General features: G+C 44.3%; 3 protein-coding genes and 1 long non-coding RNA gene across 10 annotated transcripts; 3 read left to right on the forward strand and 1 right to left on the reverse strand.

Annotated features, from left to right (window-relative positions):
• Positions 1–125: 125 nt before the first annotated feature.
• On the forward strand, positions 126–3,862 carry setdb2 (SET domain bifurcated histone lysine methyltransferase 2). 7 transcript variants are annotated; one of them, XM_041859223.2, is made up of 10 exons: positions 126–206; positions 499–575; positions 713–826; positions 913–1,047; positions 1,200–2,046; positions 2,185–2,354; positions 2,510–2,785; positions 2,996–3,231; positions 3,317–3,405; positions 3,525–3,862. In XM_041859223.2, the coding sequence occupies exons 2-10, from the start codon at positions 548–550 to the stop codon at positions 3,640–3,642; spliced, it is 2,013 nt and encodes a 670-aa protein (XP_041715157.1). In that variant the 5' UTR covers positions 126–206; positions 499–547; the 3' UTR covers positions 3,643–3,862. The 7 variants fall into 7 exon arrangements, with proteins under 7 accessions (XP_041715157.1, XP_041715153.1, XP_041715156.1 ...); XM_041859219.2 differs by having other exon boundaries at positions 126–202; XM_041859222.2 differs by having other exon boundaries at positions 134–206; positions 502–575.
• Positions 3,863–5,169: 1,307 nt separating this feature from the next.
• LOC121547805 lies at positions 5,170–5,900 on the reverse strand. The gene is made up of 2 exons (XR_005996550.2): positions 5,809–5,900; positions 5,170–5,617 (listed from the first exon to the last, which is right to left on the reverse strand). It is a non-coding gene; the product is annotated as an uncharacterized LOC121547805 (long non-coding RNA).
• A 190-nt stretch (positions 5,901–6,090) lies between these two features.
• creg1 (cellular repressor of E1A-stimulated genes 1) lies at positions 6,091–9,104 on the forward strand. Its single transcript, XM_041859227.2, has 4 exons — positions 6,091–6,469; positions 7,071–7,190; positions 7,319–7,534; positions 7,863–9,104. Exons 1-3 carry the CDS (start codon positions 6,176–6,178, stop codon positions 7,532–7,534), a joined length of 630 nt encoding a protein of 209 aa, XP_041715161.1. The 5' UTR covers positions 6,091–6,175; the 3' UTR covers positions 7,863–9,104.
• Positions 9,105–9,190: 86 nt separating this feature from the next.
• cd247 (CD247 molecule) lies at positions 9,191–22,418 on the forward strand. The gene is made up of 7 exons (XM_041859228.1): positions 9,191–9,728; positions 19,293–19,393; positions 19,525–19,572; positions 19,661–19,735; positions 19,859–19,888; positions 21,509–21,598; positions 21,921–22,418. Exons 1-7 carry the CDS (start codon positions 9,668–9,670, stop codon positions 21,987–21,989), a joined length of 474 nt encoding a protein of 157 aa, XP_041715162.1. The 5' UTR covers positions 9,191–9,667; the 3' UTR covers positions 21,990–22,418.
• The last annotated feature ends 47 nt before the right edge of the window (positions 22,419–22,465 follow it).

Raw genomic sequence — 22,465 nt, forward strand, 5'->3', positions numbered from 1 at the left:
TGACTCAAGCGAATGTAAATTTGGTCAATTCATCTGATTCCATTCCTTTGTTACGCAACTGTGGATTTGCAGATCGGTAATATGTTAGATTGGTCTTCTCGAGGAACAAAATAGTGAACTGCATTGTGGGTATTATAATTTCATCAATGGAAGTAGACAAAGTCAAATGTCTCGATACCATCAGGGATAAATAGATAAGGCAGTAGGTACAGTAGCTTATGTTTTGAACGAACTGTAAGTTGGGGTCGACACTTATATAATAATGTTTTTTGCAAGCAACTTCCTGAAATCAATGCATGCAGCATATCCAAGATAGCTAGAGATCTAGCTAACGTTAGATTACTTACGACATCCTTACGGGTGTACGTTAGCCAGTAGTACTAGCTAGGCCATTGACTTGGGATACCAGCAATATAGATGTAGCTAGGTGGGTCTTTGGTAGGCTATATATCCGGCATAATATTGACTATGCGCTTAGCCAATTGCACATTTTCTTAGCAGGTATCAGAGGAATTTATAATCAGCTGACCATCCATCAACATTGAAAATGGATGGGTCAGAGAAAACAGAAGTTGGTGAGGCATTTTCACTTATACCGTTGTATTGTTTCTAGTTTCACATCTAATCCAGTTTGAAAGATGAAACCAGTTGTTGTTGGAGATCATCACCCAAATGATTTGTTCCTGACATGATTTTTTTGCTCTGATTTCAGTGAGGGCAAAGTCATTCTGGGTACAGGTGGATGTGGAACAAGCATTTGATGAGCTGTATGAATATCTGACACACCTGAAGCATGCCATCAAGACCTGCACTGCTACAGACAGAGGTACCATATATACATCTCACACACACACACACACACACACACACACTCTGGCCGTTGATGCAACAATTGTTCTGTTTCTGTTTTAGAATATGTCCAAGGGATGAATATGATTACGTTATTGGATTCCGGGCTGATTGTGACACCGGCAACTACAGCCACAGCTACAACTACAGCCCCTGCCACTGGGAATGAGTCTTTTGTAGAGGTGGTTATTGGTGCAGGTACATAGCCTACTTCACACCCAGTATATCATTATAGTATCACTGACTGTGAGGTTTGGATTGATTGGATCCAAACGTGGTCTCTGAGCTATCCCAAAATCTCAGTTTGCTGCTAGCCTAACATCTCCCCAACATCTGTCTCCACCACACAGAAATCCTCACAGTTTCAGTCCCTGATATTGACGATCCCCAGACTCCACTGCCCCCCCAGCAGACAGAGCCCGTCTCCCCTCCCTCACCCCTTCGTTATGACGGCTCCATCCTCCCGCTGTCGCCCCCCTACCCCAACAGAGAGGACCTCTTGGCCCCCCTGGTGCCCCTCCAGCTCCCCTACCAGCTCCATACCTGCAGCCAGGCCTGTGTGCCCCACCTGCCCCCGTCCGCACACCACTTCCGGGGCCACAACCCTCTCAGGATCCCCCTACTCTGCTCCTTCCAGCGGCAGTGTGCTGCCACCCCACCTTTCACTAAAGTGATTGAGACCGATTGTGATGAGACCGAACCAGACTCTAAGGGGGAGAGCTCTGAGAATTCTCAGGGTGCAGAGTTGGACTCTGAGGTCACAGGGCAGGGCGTTGTTTATAAGGCTCCCTGTGGGCTGAGTCTCTGCACCCCAGGGGAGGTGTTATGTTTCCTGGTTGCCACTGAGAGTCACGACGTCCTGCAGGTGGACGACTTCACCTTTGACCCCCTGGTGCAGTTGGAGTGTCTGCGGCCACCGCAGTGGCGCCCACCCGGGCCGGCCGAGAGGGACCTGAGCCGGGGGTCAGAGCCAACTCCGGTGGAGTTGTGCCTGGGGGAGGAAGGAGTGCGGCCGGAGGACTTCCGCTACAGGAAGGAGCGTTGGCCTCACGGCTGTTTCCTCAGTTCGGGCCCGCTGTTCACCACCTGCTGTGACTGCACTGACGGCTGTGGTGACGCGGAGAGCTGCGCCTGCGCTCGGCAGACCGGCGGCAAACACTACTCCCACCAGAGGCTGTCTGAGCCTGTGCCTAAAGGGTGAGTTGGGCTGGGCGTCTGGGCCTTGTCAGCAATCCTGTTGTGTTAATGTCGTCTGTGTATCTATTGTGCCTGGAGAGTGCATGCCATTACCAACTACTCATGAGATATGTATCTGTGTGTGTTTGTGTGTGTTAGGCTGTACGAATGCGGTCCGTGGTGTGGGTGTGACCGTGGCAGGTGCCAGAACCGTGTGGTTCAGCGGGGTCTGCGCGTCCGGCTGCAAGTCTTCCCCACCGGAGACAAAGGATGGGGGGTGCGTTGCCGTGATGACCTGGACAGGGGCACCTTCGTGTGCACGTACGCAGGTAGGGAAAAGTGACAGTTTGGTCCTGTACGCTTAAAGGGATTGTTCAGCGAAAATCAGCATATTTGCATAAGAGCTATCCCTTTAATAAAGGCTGAACTGTGGATCCAAATCAAGGATCTGAAACATTATTAGCTTCCCTTTTCTTCCTTCCAGGTGTAGTTCTCAGGGCAGGCCTAGATTCCGACAAGCCCCTCCCACCCAAGCGCCAGAAGACGGAGCTTCCCTCCGACGACGAGGTGGAGGTGGTGGATGAGTGGCTGGCACCGGCAGGAGAGGGACGGGCGCATGCAGAGACCCTGGAGCCCTCGCCCCCCTGCTCACCTCCTGACGGGCTTCATGTGCCCGTTATCCAGAGGCCCGGGGTGGAGCTTTCTTCACAGATACAAGCTGTGTTGGTGGGGAGCGCCCTGCCAGCCCAACCTCTCACAGGTACTGGAAACTGGGCCAGCGGCTGCTTAAGGGGGCTTCATGGTTCCATTAGCCTGGTTACACCAGACTGACTGCTGCAATCACCATTGTTTCACTGGTTTAACCAGGCTATGGTTCCCAATGATGAACACTGAGAAACAAGGTATTGTGGGGCCCAGAAAATATGCTATCTCACTTATTTTCTTTCCTGTTACAATTTTCATTATTCAGGCATGGAGGTTGAGGAGGGGCTGGAGCAAGAGAATGGGGTACAGAAGCCACAGTTGAATTCCGAACCAGACTTGAAAGAAGTGGACATGAAAGAAGTGGACATGAAAGAAGTGGATGTGAAACTGTCTGTGTCCACAAGCACAAGCCCCCAAAAACTGGGCCCAAAGCAGAACCCTATGGAGCACCTGTATTACGTAGATGCCACGAAGGAGGGGAACGTGGGAAGGTTCATAAATGTAGGTGTATGACTGTGACCTATAGTCTATCTACTCCCATTCTTTAACCCACCACCTCATAACCTCTGACCTCTTGTCTCTACAGCACAGCTGCGACCCCAACCTATTTGTGCAGAACGTCTTCACTGACTCTCATGACCCAAACTTCCCCGTCATCGCCTTCTTCACCAGCAGGTAAGTGTCCGGAATGGTCTCTGCTCTCTGATGGGTAATGATTGAGAGATAAAACTACGCGATTGGGTTGATAAATCAGTACCAACAGTAGATTGTGCTTTTTCTATGTTTTCTTGCAGAGTGGTGAAGGCGGGGACTGAGTTGACCTGGAACTACTCCCACAGCCCTGACAGTGACCCGGAACAGGAGGTGACATGTCAGTGTGGATGTGAAGGCTGTCAGGGACTGCTGGCCTGAACCTTGAGATTAACACAGAAACAAAATATTCCATTATAGCCTGCTCCTACATAGTCAGTGCTGTAACCAAATCTGCCTTCGGACCAGGCCACAATGACCCCAAGATGTGTATGATAGTGGACAACCAGTTATGCCTTGCCCTCATCACCTTTGTTTATTAACCTGTAAATGGTCCTTTGTATACTGAACAAAAATATAAACGCAACATGCAACAATTTCATTGATTTTACTGAGTTACAGTTCATATGAGGAAATCAGTCAAGTGAAATGAATTAATTAGGCCCTAATCTATGGATTTCACATGACTGGGAGTACAGATATGCATCTGTTGGTCACAGATACCTTTTAAAAAAATGGGCCTCAGGATCTCGTCACAGTATTTTTGTGCATTCAAATTGCCATCAATAAAATGCAAATGTGTTTGTTGTCCATAGCTTATGCCTGCCCATACCATAACCCCACCGCCACCATGTGGCACTCTGTTCACAACATTGACATCAGCAAACCGCTCGCCCACACAACACCATACACGTGGTCTGGTGTTGAGGTTGGTTGGACGTACTGCCAAATTCTATAAAATGACGTTGGAGGCGGCTTATGGTAGGGAAATTAACATTAAATTATCTGGCAACAACTCTGGTGGCAGGTAGCCTAGCGGTTAAGGGCGTTGGTTCGAATCCCCAAGCCAACTAGGTGACAATTTGCCCTTGAGCCAGGCACTGAACCCTAATTGCTCCTGTAAATCGCTCTGGATAAGAGCTGCTAAATGACTGAAATATGTTTTTAAAAATATTCCTGCAGTCAGCATGCCAATGGCATGCTCCTTCAAAAATTGAGACATCTGTGGCATTGTGTTGCGACAAAACGGCACATTTGAGTGGCCTTTTGTCCCCAGCACAAGGTGCACCTGTGTAATCATGCCATTTAATCAGATTTTTGATATGCAACACCTGTCAGGTGGATGGATTATCTTGGCAAAGGAGAAGTGCTCACTAAACAGGGATGTAAACATATTTGTGCAGAATGAGATAAGCTTTTTGTGTGTAATTAACATTTCAGCTCATGAAACATTGGACCAACACTATAAATGTTGCATTTATATTTTGGTTCGGTGAAGCTCAGTTGGTAGAGCATGGGGCTGCTTGAAACGACAGGGTGGTGGGTTCGATTCCACCCATATGTAAAATGTAGGCACGCATGACAAAATCTCTTTGGCTAAAATAATCTGCGAGATGGCATATTTTATTAGAAATTAGCACATAATTTATGACGTCCACCATTGAGCCAAATAAAGTTGTGTAGATAAGAGTTGTCATTTAACGGTTTTAGTGGACCAGTTCAGGCAGAGGACTGAGTGTTTTCAAACTAAGACCTGTAGAAATGTAAAGCAATTGAAGTGGTTCAACTTTCTAGGAGGTTATGGAGTTGGAAATTCTTTCCACATCAAGACCATAGAATGCTTACATACAAGATACTACACCAATTGAAATCCCACGGCAAACTGAAACAAATGTAGGCCAACTAGGGTCTTAGTACAATACTTTTATTAGGAAACACTAAAATAAGTGCTCTTGCAGTAAAAACATTGTACATTTAAAACTATTGACACTGGATGTCTTTGGCAGTGCAGTCATCTCTAGACGCCTTGTCAGTCTTCGGGAGCAGCACGGCGTGTATGTTTGGAAGAACACCGATTTGGGACGCCGCCCAGTGTTCAGCTCATCATTGTTCCGCACAGCCAATTGGATGTGCCGGGGAGCAATGCGCCACTTGTGTCATGGGCTGCATTGCCCGACAGCTCCAGAATGTATGCACAGAGTAAACCAGGATGGCAGCGAGGTAGATTGCCGCGCGTGTGCGCCTCAGCAGACGGAGAATTTGGCCTACATAAAACTGGCGACCAGACCTAGCAGAGCGGCTTGTCGAAGTCTTTTTGGTGACCGCTTTCTTTCCACGACCAACCATCTTGGGGATTCTGAGAAGCAGAGTATTTAGTGTTTGTGGGCTGTTGAAATTATACACAGGTTTATTACATCATGGTAAGGCCCACTTAAGGCAATGGTCAAGTTTACCACCAACAGGTGGAAACAGTAGAAGATACAAATCACCGCAAATATTTAATTTGTCAGATGTTGAAAAGGTCTGTCAAGTTAAACCCATTCTTACCATTGAGCCTGAGGCCTATGCAAGAATGCATGACATTGTGAAGAAAAAAAACTTGACAATCTTTGGGGGAGGAAATACAGTTATTAATGCAATCAGTGTCAAATGGGCTAAGGCAACGTTTTAAAGGTAAACCTATTTTAATAAAACGGCACAATACAAAGTGGAACTTTCGTAGAATCAACTTGTTGTTTATCGGCCTCATGGCGTTTTTTATAATATCGGTAATTGAGTGCGCCTGGATTTGAAAAAACCCAACTGTGAAGTCATATGACATAATCCCCATTTGATCACGTGACCGCAGTATACAAAACAATTCGTTGCTTTCCTTCTACATGTGTTTACGACGTTCTTTATACCTCAGTGGTGTATGAAGGAGATGGAAGTCAACATGAACACAATGCTGGCTGCAGGGCTTCTACTGCTTTTCGCTATGCCCGGCGAACCTTACAGAATCCCTCCGCACGAGGAAGTCGCCAGGATGGCTAGATTCGTCGCCAACCAGTGCAACTGGGCTTCCATGGCCACAATATCGACCCATGAGCCAGTGCAAGGACAACCCTTCTCCAATGCATTCTCTATCAGTGACGGGCCAGTCGGGTCTGGGACTGGGGTGCCCTACATGTTCCTCACCAGTATGGAGATCTCTGTTCAGGATTTAAAGGTGGGTAGGACAATATTTCTGTCAATTGTAACTTAGGAAAGGTATACAAGGACGTAAAGTCGATGACAGATAAAGTTATTATTTGCATTATGTCGGCTACTGCAAGAAAAATACCTTGTTCCATTTGTAGTTGACACTTAATTTACATTTAGAACCATGACTGAAAGTTGTTGAATTATGCAACTCTCATTGGTGCTATCATGAGTCAGCTGCTTTTGGGGAGTGACACAGCAATTTTTTGTAATGACGTCACACGTCACGCTTCAGTCTTATGTTGACGTGGCAGTGAATTGACAGCTTCAAGTCTGAACCAGCCAGCACCATGTATGCCGGTTTACCACATACACTTGGGGCTCAATTCAATCAGATCCGCTTTAGCCGACATCCGCATAGTGGTTGTTTTGACAGTGTCAGATGTTGAACTCCGTTAGAGCTGTCGAATCCACAAGTGGCTCCTGGCATTATACCTAAAGCGGGCAAAACCATAGGCTAAACTATTGACCTTTTCTCTAATATATAACCTATACAGGGCTATATGTGTGATGCCATTCAAAGGGATGTGCTGAAGAGTAAGGAGATGCTGACTGACTGTGTGTTTCAGGTGAACCCCCAGGCTTCCTTGTCCATGTCCCTGGCCCAGACAGACTTCTGTAAGAACCAAGGATACGACCCTCAGGATCCCCTGTGTGCCCACATCATCTTCTCTGGCTCTGTGCTGGAGGTGAGGGTTAATGACACACACATACACACGCACAATCAGTCTCACTCACTCGCACACACACTACTCCACGTTACAGAGTTTATCATCATGAATCCTCACTGTTCTGTTTACCTGTATGTCTCTGATAGATTAACGGTACAGAGGCCACCTTTGCCAAGAAAGCCCTGTTCAGCCGGCACCCTGAGATGGTTGACTGGCCCACCGATCACAACTGGTTCTTTGCCAAGATGAACATCACCAAGGTGTGGGTTCTGGACTACTTTGGAGGGGTGAAGACAGTCACCCCAGAAGCCTACTTCAAGGCTACACCCTTCAAGGTTACACCCTACAACAGACACCACTGAGTGAGTAGCTATTGATGCTCTTCTCTTGCCTCTGAGGCTCTGTCCAGAAACAACCCCTAGCCTCTAACCCTGGATCAGTGACTAGGGGTTTCACTGCCTGTTGCAAATAATCTGGGATGCACTTTTGTGGAGTGCACCTCTGAAACAGAGTCTGATTGGTCAGATGTCATGGAGTTTGATCAATGTGTCATACATACGGCTTATTGTCAGGAATGAAAGTAAGGAATAGCACTAAGTGCACGTGACAAAAATGTACTGAGTCACTGTTTTAGTTAACTGTGGCCTCAGAACAGCTGACCGTTGTCTTTCTGTCTTGTGATTCTTTTAGGAGGACACCACAGTCAGTTTTTGATGTGGAGGGATCCTAAGTGTTTCATAGTGGTCAAGAGGATGGACCCAATATTCAGAACAATGAAGACTCCCCCCCAACTAAATTAGCTCAATAATGGCCATTTGCTGAATTCCAAATCATTTAATATCTACTGGGGTGTCTGGGGGAAGGGGATGGTTTGGAATTCAGAGTTTGTCTCTCATATGCTTGCAATTTAAATGTATGCCTATAGGGATGGATCTGTGTGTGTAATTGCATGAGTGAGCAGGTTATACTCTTTAGGAAACTCTCTTGTTGTGCAATATAATTATTTGATTGGTTTTAAGAAGGACTGCCTTCGTTGTTAGGGAGTCCATTTAGCTTTTGTATTTATATAAGAAATAATTGATGGCATCACTCTACCATGTTAGGTGAGCAGTCATATGCAGTGTTGTATTTTTACCACAAGGGGGGGGGGGCTTGTTACAGATAGAAGCAGCTGCTTGAAGGGTAGTTCGACCAAATTACATATTTTGTTGTAGTATGGAGGGGATTTTTAAAAATGCCATTTTGGCCTGCCAACAAGGGTACCACGCTCTATTGTTTTTGGACAATGCCACCAATAAGCTGTAGCAAGGTGAACAAACCCACATTCTGGGTGGCTGACTAGCTCCATAGAATAGCTTTTGAATGTAGGTATCCATAAAATTAGAATACATTGTAATTTGGGTGAACCATTTCTTTAAAGCAAAGGAAGAACATGACACTCATGTTGAATTAAACTGTGAGTGTTATTCCAGTCAGTGGTATGTGTTGATTATGAAGCATTGCACTTGTCATCTACAAATCCATTTGTCATTTTATAAGTACATTTTTCTTAGTCTTTCATTTAATCAGTTTGGGTCTCATTTATTTCAATTCAATATCATGCCAAAATAGAACTAAATATGACATTAGAATATTTTTTACTAATAATTATTCTGTTCTACAACTTCACTTCCGATTTTGCTGGAATTTAAATACATTCTTTGTATATATTTATACATGAAATAAGTATTTGATATATAGGCTACTCTATTTATTTTTTTAACTCAGTGCCATGATTTTAGGATTAGCCTGAAATGGCTTCATAAGCTTTTCTGATCACCACTTGTAAAACAAACTGATTCAAGTTTTGATATTTTGATGCTGACATGATACATTTTTAAAAACAAAATGATGGATGATTTGTATAAATAAAGCTAGATTTTTGTATGTACAGTACTTTCCTTTGTTCTTTATTAAATGTAATATTTATCTTATTAATATTAAATAATCAGGTTGGTTGCAAGTAAGATGAGTCCAATAGAACTGTATAGCACACAGCTCTTCAGTCACTGGGCTACTAAGTAGATGAGTCAGTAGAACTGTATAGCACACAGCTCTTCAGTCAAGAACATGTTCCTCTCAACATTGACAGGGAGTGCCTTCCTGAGTACGGAGAAGGAGCCATGTCTTAGAGTTGAGGATAGGGGAAGGGTAGGCCAGGGTGAGAGGCGTGTGTGTGTGTGTTTGTGTGTGTGTGTCGTGTAACCAGGTGGAGCAACACTAAGCCACTTCCTGTACACTAAGACGAGGAGCCGCCAGCGAGTCGACACATCACTCAGCCTCAAGCTGCACCCCAACACAGAGAGAGACAGGAGAACGAGAAGTTACCCATAAAACCCAGCTTTGGAGGCCCATCATCCCCCAAGGCCCAGGAAGACAGAAGAGAGGACGGCAGAGAGGAGTGTGGCACGGTTTCTAAGAGAAGGGGCTCGACCGCACCCATCCAGAGAGGAGCGATGGACCCTCGGAAGAGGACGGGAGGCCTGCTGGTCCTGTCTACTGCACTACCCTATGCCGGTAAGACCCCTCCAAACCCTGTCTCTCTTTGCACCTGGGCTCATCCCTAAACCCTGACCCCTGTCACTCGGTGTCTCAACCCTCCGAAGCCTCCAACAACCTGGTATCATGGAAGAGCTGCTGTAACTCTGTAGTATTTAGCTATAAGTCTAGTTGACCCATTATAGACCACTATACAGCTGTACAGTCACCTACTCCAATGGAGTCGTACTACCTATGATGCCTGCATAGTGCTTTGAATCCTGGCTGGGTAAAACACGGCTCACTCATGGTGGTGTCCTCCGTTTCTCAACAAGAGACGGCCATCTTTGACGAAGCAGGAAAAGACAAACGAGGGAGAGCAAAACCCAGCGGTGTAGTCATGTAGAGGGGGTCATAAACACAAGTCTTCCATGTTCTCACACAGGTGTTTAGAACCAGGGCATATTGTTAGCGGAAATAATAACTTGACCCATATTTAACTTATTGGCCCAGAATGAAGGGAGTTGTACATTTTGAACCACATGTATTCCCTTTCCTTGCATACTACTCTCTCCATCGTGTCAATGCCCTCATGTTGGTTTGGATTTCAAATTTTAGTTTTAGTGAACTTCCAGTCTACATTTGTAATGTAAGTGTGTGTGTGTGTGATCTTTATTGTACACCAGTGAACAGACAGAGACCCGGCTCTGTGACTTTGAGTTGGGTTTTGATCATGTGTAGAATACAGAGTTGTCTGCTGTCTCCTTCCTCTCTGATTGTTGTGCTTTCTCTCATCAAAGGGGCCAGATTGAATATTTTTTAAACACGCGAATTTAAAAATGAATAGGAGCATTTTACATGGCACCATAGAATTAAGTGGAAATAAATGGTCATCGTATGGTACAGTTGAAAACATTTGCCCAGATGAGTTAATTCCAGTAAAATTATAATATGATTGTTTCCCTGTTCCAACACTCATTCTCAAACCCTTACTGTGAGTGTAAGTTACGGTATTGTTCTTTTATTGTTATATAATAGTGCAAAGTAGGTGGTGCATTACTCTGAATCATAATATAATTATATTGAAATTAGGGATAGCCTATCTGGATAAATAATGTTTTCATTGTGAGTAACTATATACTTTACCATTACCTTGTTATTACCACTTAGCTCCGTGCTGTAATGTAATGTTCTACCAGAAAGGGTAATATAATCCTAGAACACAACCAGTGAAATAAAGGTTATGGTAAGGTTTAGAAAAGGAGAAGAGATGCAAAAATATAAAGGTGAAAAAGACAGCATGATATTTTGACTTTTTCAACTTCTCAAGGGATGAGGCAGAGAATGAGGGGTTGCTTGAAAAATTGCTAATGATTACTTCATTTAAAAATATATATTTCATAATTCTAACTTTCTGATTTTGCTGAGGCAGTGTCGGCGGCGTAGGCTAGTCTACAGTATGGATGAGTGCTCAGGGCCCTGTCATCAACCTATTTGTATTTATTAGAGATCCCCATTAACTGCTTCCAAGGCAGCAGCTACTCTTCCTGGGGTCCAAACAAATTAAGGCACTTACATTACACACAAAACAAAAGATAAAACAGTACATCATATAACATTATTACACCACTACATATCTACAATACAAAATGTATAATACCACCATACAACAATATTACAATGTGCGTGTGCTAGTGCGTGTGAATGACGGTCAATGATCAACTCTTTATTTAGATAAGCAATTAAAAAAGCGGAAAGGTTTATGGTTACTGTACTATGCGTTTAAATAATGGTGTGTTCTTTTGGACATTATACAGGTGTCCTATTCGGACGGTAAAGATGTGTAGATGACCATATACTGCCTAACTGCACAAGTCCTCGCACACGCTCATTAGAGAAAGTGTCAGTGTTGTCAATAGCTTATCTTCTCCATTTTGCTCTTTACAAATTGCTCCTTGTGTTAGAGAAACTATCTGCCAGTTGGCTGTGTCATTTTGGGGAATCTTTTGTTTTTGTACCCGTCATAGAACACAAAGTGTTTAGTGTGAGATGCATTACTGTAACCATGATAGGGTTGGGGTTCTCTCTCACTCACATCCCACTGTGACAGAGAACCATGTAGGAGGGCCTTCTGTTTCCGCTCTTTACTGTGAACAACACTAGAGTATTAAATGGTGATACTATCAGTTACACTATTATCAAGTCCCAATGACAAAAGGCAGGTCCATAAAATCAGAAATGACATGTAGTGATATTTATTTAATCACAGTGAGCAACTTTTGGGGTTTAAGTTGCAGTTTATGTTAAATTATTAATGTGTTGATGTTCATGATTTGCAGAATTGTATTTTTTTTTTTATGCAATAGTCTATACAAAATGTTTTAATGCAATTCAAGCAGCTACATTGAACCCTTAATTTTGGCCTGTGTTAAACTGAGCGCGCTCTAAAGACTGATCAGCAATCTCTGAGAAAAAAGAAAATAATACTTTTTACCACTCAAATCATCTGATTATGCAATTCAAACATAAACAGTCTGTCTTCAGAGTCAAAAGCTGAATGGAAATTTCTTCACGTCTTCAGAGTTTTACGTGGGTGAAATCACATCACTCAATGACGATACATCAAAGTTGCTGAGTGTCACCTTTTAAACAAGGATTTGAACACACCTACTGGTTTCTCTCTTTCCTACAAACTTCTGGCGAGAAATGACAGATGTTGATGTCACCACACTGCAAAATAATCTATCAAAACAAAGATTTCAGTCAGTTTCCTTTTAGGAGACCAGTAAATACATGGTATGTTCCATCAACACGGTCACTGGCAGTATGACGCTAAAGTTAGCAATAAAAGACCTCAGCAGCAGACTCTTTAACAACAGTTAAAAAGCCTGTAACCTTTTACATTCAAATTCTCCCCGTTTACCTGTGGCCACAGCACTGCACTGGTCAGGCCTGAGATGGACTTGACTGAGGCTGCTATTCAATCAAACACACAATCCGAGTTTTAGGGATGGGCTATTTCAAAATGAACTCTCCCCTCGCTGCAATAATCAATGTTGGATTCACATACTCAATGAAAAACAGGCTAGGTTCACACACAACATAGACAAATTCCAATATTTCTGTTTAAAAAAGTGTTTTTCTTGCACATTCACATGCATACATTCACACACTCATAATTGTACAATATATTATACGACTGGACCCTGTAAAGTTCTCAGGGTTTGAGACACGAACTCTGACCGCAATGCGGGGAGCGAGCGAGAGAGAGAGTGAGGGAGCGAGAGACCGAGGGAGTGGTGCTGAGATGTTCTTGTAGCGCTGCAGTGGCTTCTTAAAAATAGTTATTAGGAAATAACCTGCATGATTGAATCATGTCTCATCATGTGTTACCCCCAACCCCCCCCAGCCTCTCACTGACAGCTTCTCACTCAAGGCTTCCTGTGTCAGATAATATCACATCACGATGATCTAGCTATCTCGCCTGCTATTTGTAATCATACCTCACGTTTCATCGTGCTGGGGTCAATCGCATTACATTTCAGTTCCTGTCGGTATGCCTCTTACAGGACATGTGATTTCTCCACAGCCCTGCAATTCAATTTGGAGTGTAGGCGTAATTGACCCTAACTTAACGTGCACAACATGTAATCAGGTTTAACCTTCGCTAGAACTTGTTCACATGTAAATGTATTGCACAATGGAAGTATTACACAATATGGTGCTATAAAGCATCACATTTGAGTATGAAGTGATTAAGAACACAGATTATCTATTTTTCTTTACGTCAAATGATGAACTATCTGGAGCAAGTTCTTTTTGAAGTGGAAACAGAAAGTATTGCTATTCATGCCCCATGTGTTTTGCCCTTTCTGCAGAGGCCCCTGGGGAGGCTTTAACCACACTAGGGTTTACCTGTGGTGGGAAGGGAGAGACGTCTGTGAGGCGGCCACAGCCATGGTCATGGCAGTGCTAGTGATAGTGGAAACGTCTCCCTCCAAGGTCAAAAGAGACATGTTTCATGTCAAAAGACAAAAAGTTATTGAAAAAAACGTTGATCAGTCGCTTACTGAATGACCTTATTGTAAATGTTGTTTTGTATGTACACATTTAAAAGGTGCTACAAACACAGAACAAAGACTGTTCATTTAGTCAATCACTCACTCAATGTCCTATTGCCAACAGTAACCTGTAGGCCGTCTGTCGATAAATAATAGGTACACGTCAACTATGACAGACAAAATGAGAATTTTTTCCAGAAAATCACATTGTAGGATTTTTAATGAATTTATTTGCAAATTATGGTGGAAAATAAGTATATGGTCAATAACAAAAGTTTCTCAATACTTTGTTATATACCCTTTGTTGGCAATGACACAGGTCAAACGTTTTCTGTAAGTCTTCACAAGGTTTTCACACACTGTTGCTGGTATTTTGGCCCATTCCTCCATGCAGATCTCCTCTAGAGCAGTGATGTTTTGGGGCTGTCGCTGGGCAACACAGACTTTCAACTCCCTCCAAAGATTTTCTATGGGGTTGAGATCTGGAGACTGGCTAGGCCACTCCAGGACCTTCAAATGCTTCTTACGAAGCCACTCCTTCATTGCCCGGGCAGTGTGTTTGGGATCATTGTCATGCTGAAAGACCCAGCCACGTTTCATCTTCAATGCCCTTGCTGATGGAAGGAGGTTTTCACTCAAAATCTCACGATACATGGCCCCATTCATTCTTTCCTTTACACGGATCAGTCGTCCTGGTCCCTTTGCAGAAAAACAGCCCCAAAGCATGATGTTTCCACCCCCATGCTTCACAGTAGGTATGGTGTTCTTTGGATGCAACTCAGCATTCTTTGTCCTCCAAACACGACGAGTTGAGTTTTTACCAAAAAGTTATATTTTGGTTTCATCTGACCATATGACATTCTCCCAATCCTCTTCTGGATCATCCAAATGCACTCTAGCAAACTTCAGACGGGCCTGGACATGTACTGGCTTAAGCAGGGGGACACGTCTGGCACTGCAGGATTTGAGTCCCTGGCGGCGTAGTGTGTTACTGATGGTAGGCTTTGTTACTTTGGTCCCAGCTCTCTGCAGGTCATTCACTAGGTCCCCCCGTGTGGTTCTGGGATTTTTGCTCACCGTTCTTGTGATCATTTTGACCCCACGGGGTGAGATCTTGCGTGGCGCCCCAGATCGAGGGAGATTATCAGTGGTCTTGTATGTCTTCCATTTCCTAATAATTGCTCCCACAGTTGATTTCTTCAAACCAAGCTGCTTACCTATTGCAGATTCAGTCTTCCCAGCCTGGTGCAGGTCTACAATTTTGTTGCTGGTGTCCTTTGACAGCTCTTTGGTCTTGGCCATAGTGGAGTTTGGAGTGTGACTGTTTGAGGTTGTGGACAGGTGTCTGGATTTTTTTTTCTCAATTTGTCTGTCATAGTTGACGTGTACCTATGATGAAAACTACAGGCCTCTCATCTTTTTAAGTGGGAGAACTTGCACAATTGGTGGCTAAATACTTTTTTTCCCCACTGTAGTTGATGTGGTGGGCAACACAGTGTGCATAGTGCTTAGTCTCTACCGTTTACACTGAGTATACAAAACATTAAGAACACCTGCTCTTTCCATGACAGACTGACCAGGTGAATCCAGGTGAAAGCTATGATCACTTATTGATGTCAATTGTTAAATCCACTTCAATCAGTGTAAGTGAATTGGAGGCGACAGGTTAAATAAGGATTTTTACACCTTGAGATGGTTGAGACATGGATTGTGTATGTGTTCCATTCAGAGGGTGAATGGGCAAGACAAAAGATTTAAGTGCCTTTGAACGGGGTATGGTAGTAGGTGCCAGGCGCACCGGTTTGAGTGTGTCAAGAACTGCAACGCTGCTTGGTTTTTCACGCTAAACAGTTTCCAATGTGTATCCAGACAACTTGATACAACTGTGGGAAGCATTGGAGTCGGCATGAGCCAGCATCCCTGTGGAACGCTTTCGACACCTTGTAGAGGCCATACTCCAACGATTTGAGGCTGTTCTGAGGGCAAAAGGGGGTGCAACTCAATATTAGGAAGGTGTTCCTAATGTTTTGTACACTCAGTGTATGTATATTGTATGTTGGCCTAAGACTGCAGGAAAAATCCCACACAGGACCTGTAGGACTTTTTTTTAAGGGTTAGTGTGCGACTTTATGCTTTTGATTCCACACTTTCAATAGCTCTGCCTCCGTCACACTTTCTGAGGATAAATAACAAAACAGAAAAAGTGTCAGGGAGGATGAAGGAAATACATTGCAATACAATTGCCAAAGACTCCAGCCACCCTTGTCATAGACTGTTCTCTCTGCTACCTGTTGTATTCGGCGCATGTGACAAATAACATTTGATTTGATTTGACACAGAGCAGGCCCCAATGAAAAAATGCACACATTACCATACAATCTAGCTGTATTCTATAGCTATTGCCATAGGTTTTATAATTTGCATGATGCATGAATTAAATCCATTATTTGCATTCTGAAAGGCAAGGAAAACATTTAGAATGTTGAATTCTGACATCAGACTCTCGACAAACACATTTTCATTGAGTATATCTCTCTCTCTTTTAGTCGCCTTGGATAAAAGCATTCACCAGATGACTACATTATTACTTGATTAGACTAAGAAAGCATTTCATGTTGTAGTGCTTTGATGAGGCTCCTCTAACAGGGTCCTCTTCATTAGGGCACACCTTAGCAAAACATTTTTGCAACAGGAAACTTTCTTATTGGACAATTTCAGGTGGCCCCTCCCTGTTTCAGTCTGTTTTCTTCCGTTCGGGTACCTAATGAATACGACCCAGCACCAGTCTGCTACTGTAGCCCTGACCCTGTCTTCTATGAGTCACATGCTGTGTTCTGCCATGGCTTTTAGTGCAGGTGACATGAGGCTTTTAGTGCAGGTGACATGAGGCTTTTAGTGCAGGTGAAATGAGGCTTTTAGTGCAGGTGACATGAGGCTTTTAGTGCAGGTGACATGAGGCGAAGGCTGATTTTCTATTAGTCTGGTTGAACAACTTTGGTAGTACAGTGCTGCTAATGCAGCTGGACAAGCGCATCAGACCACATATCCTCTCTCATTCACTGACTGGCACATATAGGCTACTGCACAGCCTACTCTCTCATTCACTGACTGGCACATATAGGCTACTGCACAGCCTACTCTCTCATTCACTGACTGGCACATATAGGCTACTGCACAGCCTACTCTCTCATTCACTGACTGGCACATATAGGCTACTGCACAGCCTACTCTCTCATTCACTGACTGGCACATATAGGCTACTGCACAGCCTACTCTCTCATTCACTGACTGGCAAATATAGGCTACTGCACAGCCTACTCTCTCATTCACTGACTGGCACATATAGGCTACTGCACAGCCTACTCTCTCATTCACTGACTGGCACATATAGGCTACTGCACAGCCTACTCTCTCATTCACTGACTGGCACATATAGGCTACTGCACAGCCTACTCTCTCATTCACTGACTGGCACATATAGGCTACTGCACAGCCTACTCTCTCATTCACTGACTGGCACATATAGGCTACTGCACAGCCTACTCTCTCATTCACTGACTGGCACATATAGGCTACTGCACAGCCTACTCTCTCATTCACTGACTGGCAAATATAGGCTACTGCACAGCCTACTCTCTCATTCACTGACTGGCACATATAGGCTACTGCACAGCCTACTCTCTTATTCACTGACTGGCACATATAGGCTACTGCACAGCCTACTCTCTCATTCACTGACTGGCACATATAGGCTACTGCACAGCCTACTCTCTCATTCACTGACTGGCACATATAGGCTACTGCACAGCCTACTCTCTCATTCACTGCAGGTGCAAGCAGACATCAGATTTCAGTAGAAAACATCAGCAAACATCTCTGCATCTACAAATACATGTATTAATACTAAACAGCAAGGGCACTGTGCATGTAGACAGTTACCTGGAGGTAAAATGATAATCCCGACACAGACAGATCAGGAAAAAGGGACAATTGTGAACTTTTCTGTATGTGGAAACACACACAAACACACAAACACATGCTTGCCTCTGTATTCAGAATGCTGAAGGTCTCATCCTATTATCCCTCTGAAAGGGAGAGAACAAATGTAGCCAGCACCACACACACAGGTCAACACAGTTCAAGGCCAGGTGTTCCTAATGTTTGGTACACTCAATGTATACTGTATATACTTCTTAAGAGCTTACTGACCACAGGGTTTCAGTGTCTCAGCCATCCTAAGGCCTGACCACAGTGTTTCAGTGTCTCAGCCATCCTAAGGCCTGACCACAGGGTTTCAGTGTCTCAGCCATCCTAAGGCCTGACCACAGTGTTGCAGTGTCTCAGCCATCCTAAGGCCTGACCACAGTGTTTCAGTGTCTCAGCCATCCTAAGGCCTGACCACAGTGTTTCAGTGTCTCAGCCATCCTAAGGCCTGACCACAGTGTTTCAGTGTCTCAGCCATCCTAAGGCCTGACCACAGTGTTTCAGTGTCTCAGCCATCCTAAGGCCTGACCACAGTGTTTCAGTGTCTCAGCCATCCTAAGGCCTGACCACAGTGTTTCAGTGTCTCAGTCATCCTAAGGCCTGACCACAGTGTTTCAGTGTCTCAGCCATCCTAAGGCCTGACCACAGTGTTGCAGTGTCTCAGCCATCCTGAGGCCTGACCACAGTGTTTCAGTGTCTCAGTCATCCTAAGGCCTGACCACAGTGTTTCAGTGTCTCAGTCATCCTAAGGCCTGACCACAGTGTTTCAGTGTTTCAGCCATCCTAAGGCCTGACCTCAGTGTCTCAGCCATCCTAAGGCCTGACCTCAGTGTCTCAGCCATCCTAAGGCCTGACCAGTGTTTCAGTGTCTCAGCCATCCTAAGGCCTGACCACAGTGTTTCATCAGTTTCTGTAATCCTGACTGCATCCTTATCGTCAGTCTCTCTCTTGAAGGGAGGCCTAACTGTTTCTAGATCAGATATGTCTTAGTGGAAATTACAGATAAGGGGGGGGGTATTTTGCAATCCCTGGTCCATGGACCGATACCTATCGCTAGGATGTCTGATTTGGTCTCTGAGCTTTAGTCAGTCCTGGTACAAAGTAAGTTGGAAATAGGTCTTTGCTGATGACATATATAAGTAACAGAAACACACCTGGGGCTCACACAGGCAGTTATACCACCTCAGACTCAGAACGTGTTGCAGCTGAGGAAACCACTGAGCTAGATACAGCTCCACTCACCCCCACCACAAAAAGGCTTAGAGTCACTGCAACCACACTGAGCCTGACTGCCATATGACTGTCTTCCTGAGACACAGAGAGAAACTGTTTCTGTTCAGTACATGAGAGAGAAAGATAGACTGTGTGTGTGTGTGTGCGTGCATGTGAAACTGAGTGATGGCAGCCACTGCGCATAGACACACACACTCACTCCCACACATTGTTATTCCTACTTCAATTCACCTTCCTGACATAATCTTTCTACCAGTGAGGGGTGGGTTTTACTGGGGGTGTTTGTGTGTGTGTGTTCTCATTAATGTCAACCTCTCCCCTGCAGAGGCGGTGACCCCGCTGTACGACCCTAAACTCTGCTACATCCTGGACGGCTTCCTCCTGCTCTACGGCCTCATCATCACTGGACTGTTGCTCAAAGAGAAAGTGAGTCCAAGTTTACACACCACTATATGGGTAGATGTAGATAAACCTCTGATTGGATATACAGGTACCAGTTTTATTGAGACCAGTTATTGTCTCAACATATTTGGCTGATCTCTCTCTCTCTCTCGTAGTTCTTCAAGTCCAAGGGCAAAATATTGAAGGATGACGAAATCTACACTGTGAGTAGCCATTCCTTTTGTGTGTGTGTGTGTGTGTGTGTGTGTGTGTGTGTTGTTGTTTTTGGAACACTGTCTCTGTGTTTTCTAGGATCTGAAACCTACGGGTGGGGACGGTTATGGACGAATAAACAGAAGAGATCCAGAGAGTGGAATGACACGCGATGTAAGTGTGTGTATAAAGTGTGTGTGTATGGATCAATATCTTGTGAATAGCAGAATAAGATTAGCATTACTGTAATCATGCACCAAAAGTCTGATTCTGTGTACGTTGTTATGTTATTCACAGAAACGCATGAATAATGACGACACTTACACGGTAAGTGCGTTACCCAACATGCAGTGCATTCGGAAAGTATTCAGACCCCTTGACTTTTTCCACATTTTGTTATATTACAGCCTTATTCTAAAATGGATTAAATTGTTTTTTCTCCCTCATTAATCTACACACAATACCCCATAATGACAAAGCAAAAACAGGTTTTTAGAAATTTTAGCAAATTTATAAAATTAAAATAAAACGGAAATATTACATTTACATAAGTATTCAGACCCTTTACTCAGTACTTTGTTGAAGCACCTTCGGCAGCGATTATAGCCTTGTGTCTTCTTGGGTATGATGCTACTAGCTTGGCACACCTGTATTTGGTGAGTTTCTCCCATTCTTCTCTGCAGATCCTCTCAAGCTCTGTCAGGTTGGATGGGGAGCGTCTCTGCACAGCTATTTTCAGGTCTCTCCAGAGATGTTCAAGTCCGGGCTCTGGCTGGGCCACTCAAGGACATTCAGAGACTTGTCCCGAAGCCACTCCTGCGTTATCTTGGCTGTGTGCTTAGGGTCATTGTCCTGTTGGAAGGTGAACCTTCACCCCAGTCTGAGGTCCTGAGCGCTCTGGAGCAGGTTTTCATCAAGGATCTCTCTGAACTTTGCTCCGTTCATCTTTCCCTCGTTCCTGACTAGTCTCCCAGTCCCTGCAGCTGAAAAACATCCCCATAGCATAATGCTGCCACCCCCATGCTTCACCGTAGGGATGGTGCCAGGTTTCCTCCAGACGTGATGCTTGGCATTCAAGCCAAAGAGTTCAATCTTGGTTTCATCAGACCAGAGAATCTTGTTTCTCATGATCAGAGTCATGTGCCTTTTACTGAGGAGTGGCTTCCGTCTGGCCACTCTACCATAAAGGCCTGATTGGTGGAGTGCTGCAGAGATGGTTGTCCTTCTGGAAGGTTCTCCCATCTCCACAGAGGAACTCTGGAGCTCTGTCAGAGTGACCATCGCGTTCTTGGTCACCTCCTTGACCAAGGCCCTTCTCCCCCGATTGCTCAGTTTTGCCGGGGCGGCCAGCTCTAGGAAGAGTCTTGGTGGTTCCAAACTTTTTCCATTTAAGAATGATGGAGGCCACTGTGTTCTTGGGGACCTTCAATGCTGCAGACATTTTTTGGTACCCTTTCCCAGATCTGTGCCTCGACACAATCTGTCTCGGAGCTCGACGGACAATTCCTTCGACCTCATGGCTTGGTTTTTGCTCTGACATGCACTGTCAACTGTGGGACCTTATATAGACAAGTGTGCGCCTTTCCAAATCATGCCCAGTCAATTGAATTTACCACAGGTGGACTCCAATCAAGTTGTAGAAACATCTCAAGGATGATCAATGGAAACAGGATGCACCTGCGCTCAATTTCCATTCTCATAGGAAAAGGTCTGAATACTTATGTAAATAAGGTATTTCTGTTTTCGCTTTGTCATGATGGGGTGTTGTGTGTAGATTGATGAGGGCAAAAATGAATTTAATCAATTTTAGAATAAGGCTGTAACATAACAAAATGGGGAAAAGGAAAGGGCTCTGAATACCCTCCGAATGCACTGTATAATTTCATGTTAGTTTATATATTATAATAGATATGGATATTTTTCTTATAACAGTTTTTCCCTCCGCAGTCCCTTAAAAAACCAACAGACGACACGTACAGGGAGATCGCTGTGAAGGACAAGCAGCGCCGCAGAAACAAGAACGAACAGGTGTACCAGGTGTGTAGTTTAAGTTTATTTGTCGTATGCACAGGATACACATGGTTCACACAGTCCAACGAAATGCTTCCTTGCATGTTCCCTCTTGACCACGCCCCTCCACTCAATCAACCAATTAACAAGGCCTAAATACACAAACATAACAGCTCTTGTTTCACTATTATTTTCTCTCTGTTTGAGGGGACAGTGGTAGGGAAGTAGATGAGAGGGAAGTGTGCAGTGAGAGGTTTGGAACAAAGTGGATGAGGCAAGGGTTTAGTGAGAGATTTGGGATCAATCCTAGTTGACTGTGTCCTCCCTTCCCTTCCCCCCCATCTATCAGGGTTTGAGTACCGCCACCAAGGATACCTATGACTCGCTCCAGATGCAGCCTCTCCCTCCTCCTCGCTAACAGAAACATCATGGAGGATCACGCCTCGTCCATCAGTCACTCCTGTTTACCTACCACTTTCTATCGGCAATGAGTATACTGTTACAGCATTGTTACATATCCCTCCCCTCATACCATTTTGAACAGGTCAATAATTAGTTATTCACCCACCAACATCTACTAATCACTGATATCTAGAACAGTCCTTGTTGTGTAAAAAGTATGTTTGCAGTTGTTGTGTTCTCCCTTTTTTGTCTTTGTGAGGCTTTTTGTTGGAAAACCTGGACACTTTTGCACCAGTAACCATTTCATAACTGTCTTAATATATAAACTTGATTCTATTTTATCACTATTTTATGATGACTGTAGCGCTAGTCTCCGCTACTCCCCATACACCCCCAGTCTGTAACCTTTGACCTTGTACCCCATTCTATAATAAAGCCATCTTATTAGAAAGATGAGTGTGATTTATATCAGGTTTATCCCTTACCACTGAT

Source organism: Coregonus clupeaformis, chromosome 31, assembly GCF_020615455.1.
Source record: "Coregonus clupeaformis isolate EN_2021a chromosome 31, ASM2061545v1, whole genome shotgun sequence".
NCBI classification, from domain to species: domain Eukaryota; kingdom Metazoa; phylum Chordata; class Actinopteri; order Salmoniformes; family Salmonidae; genus Coregonus; species Coregonus clupeaformis.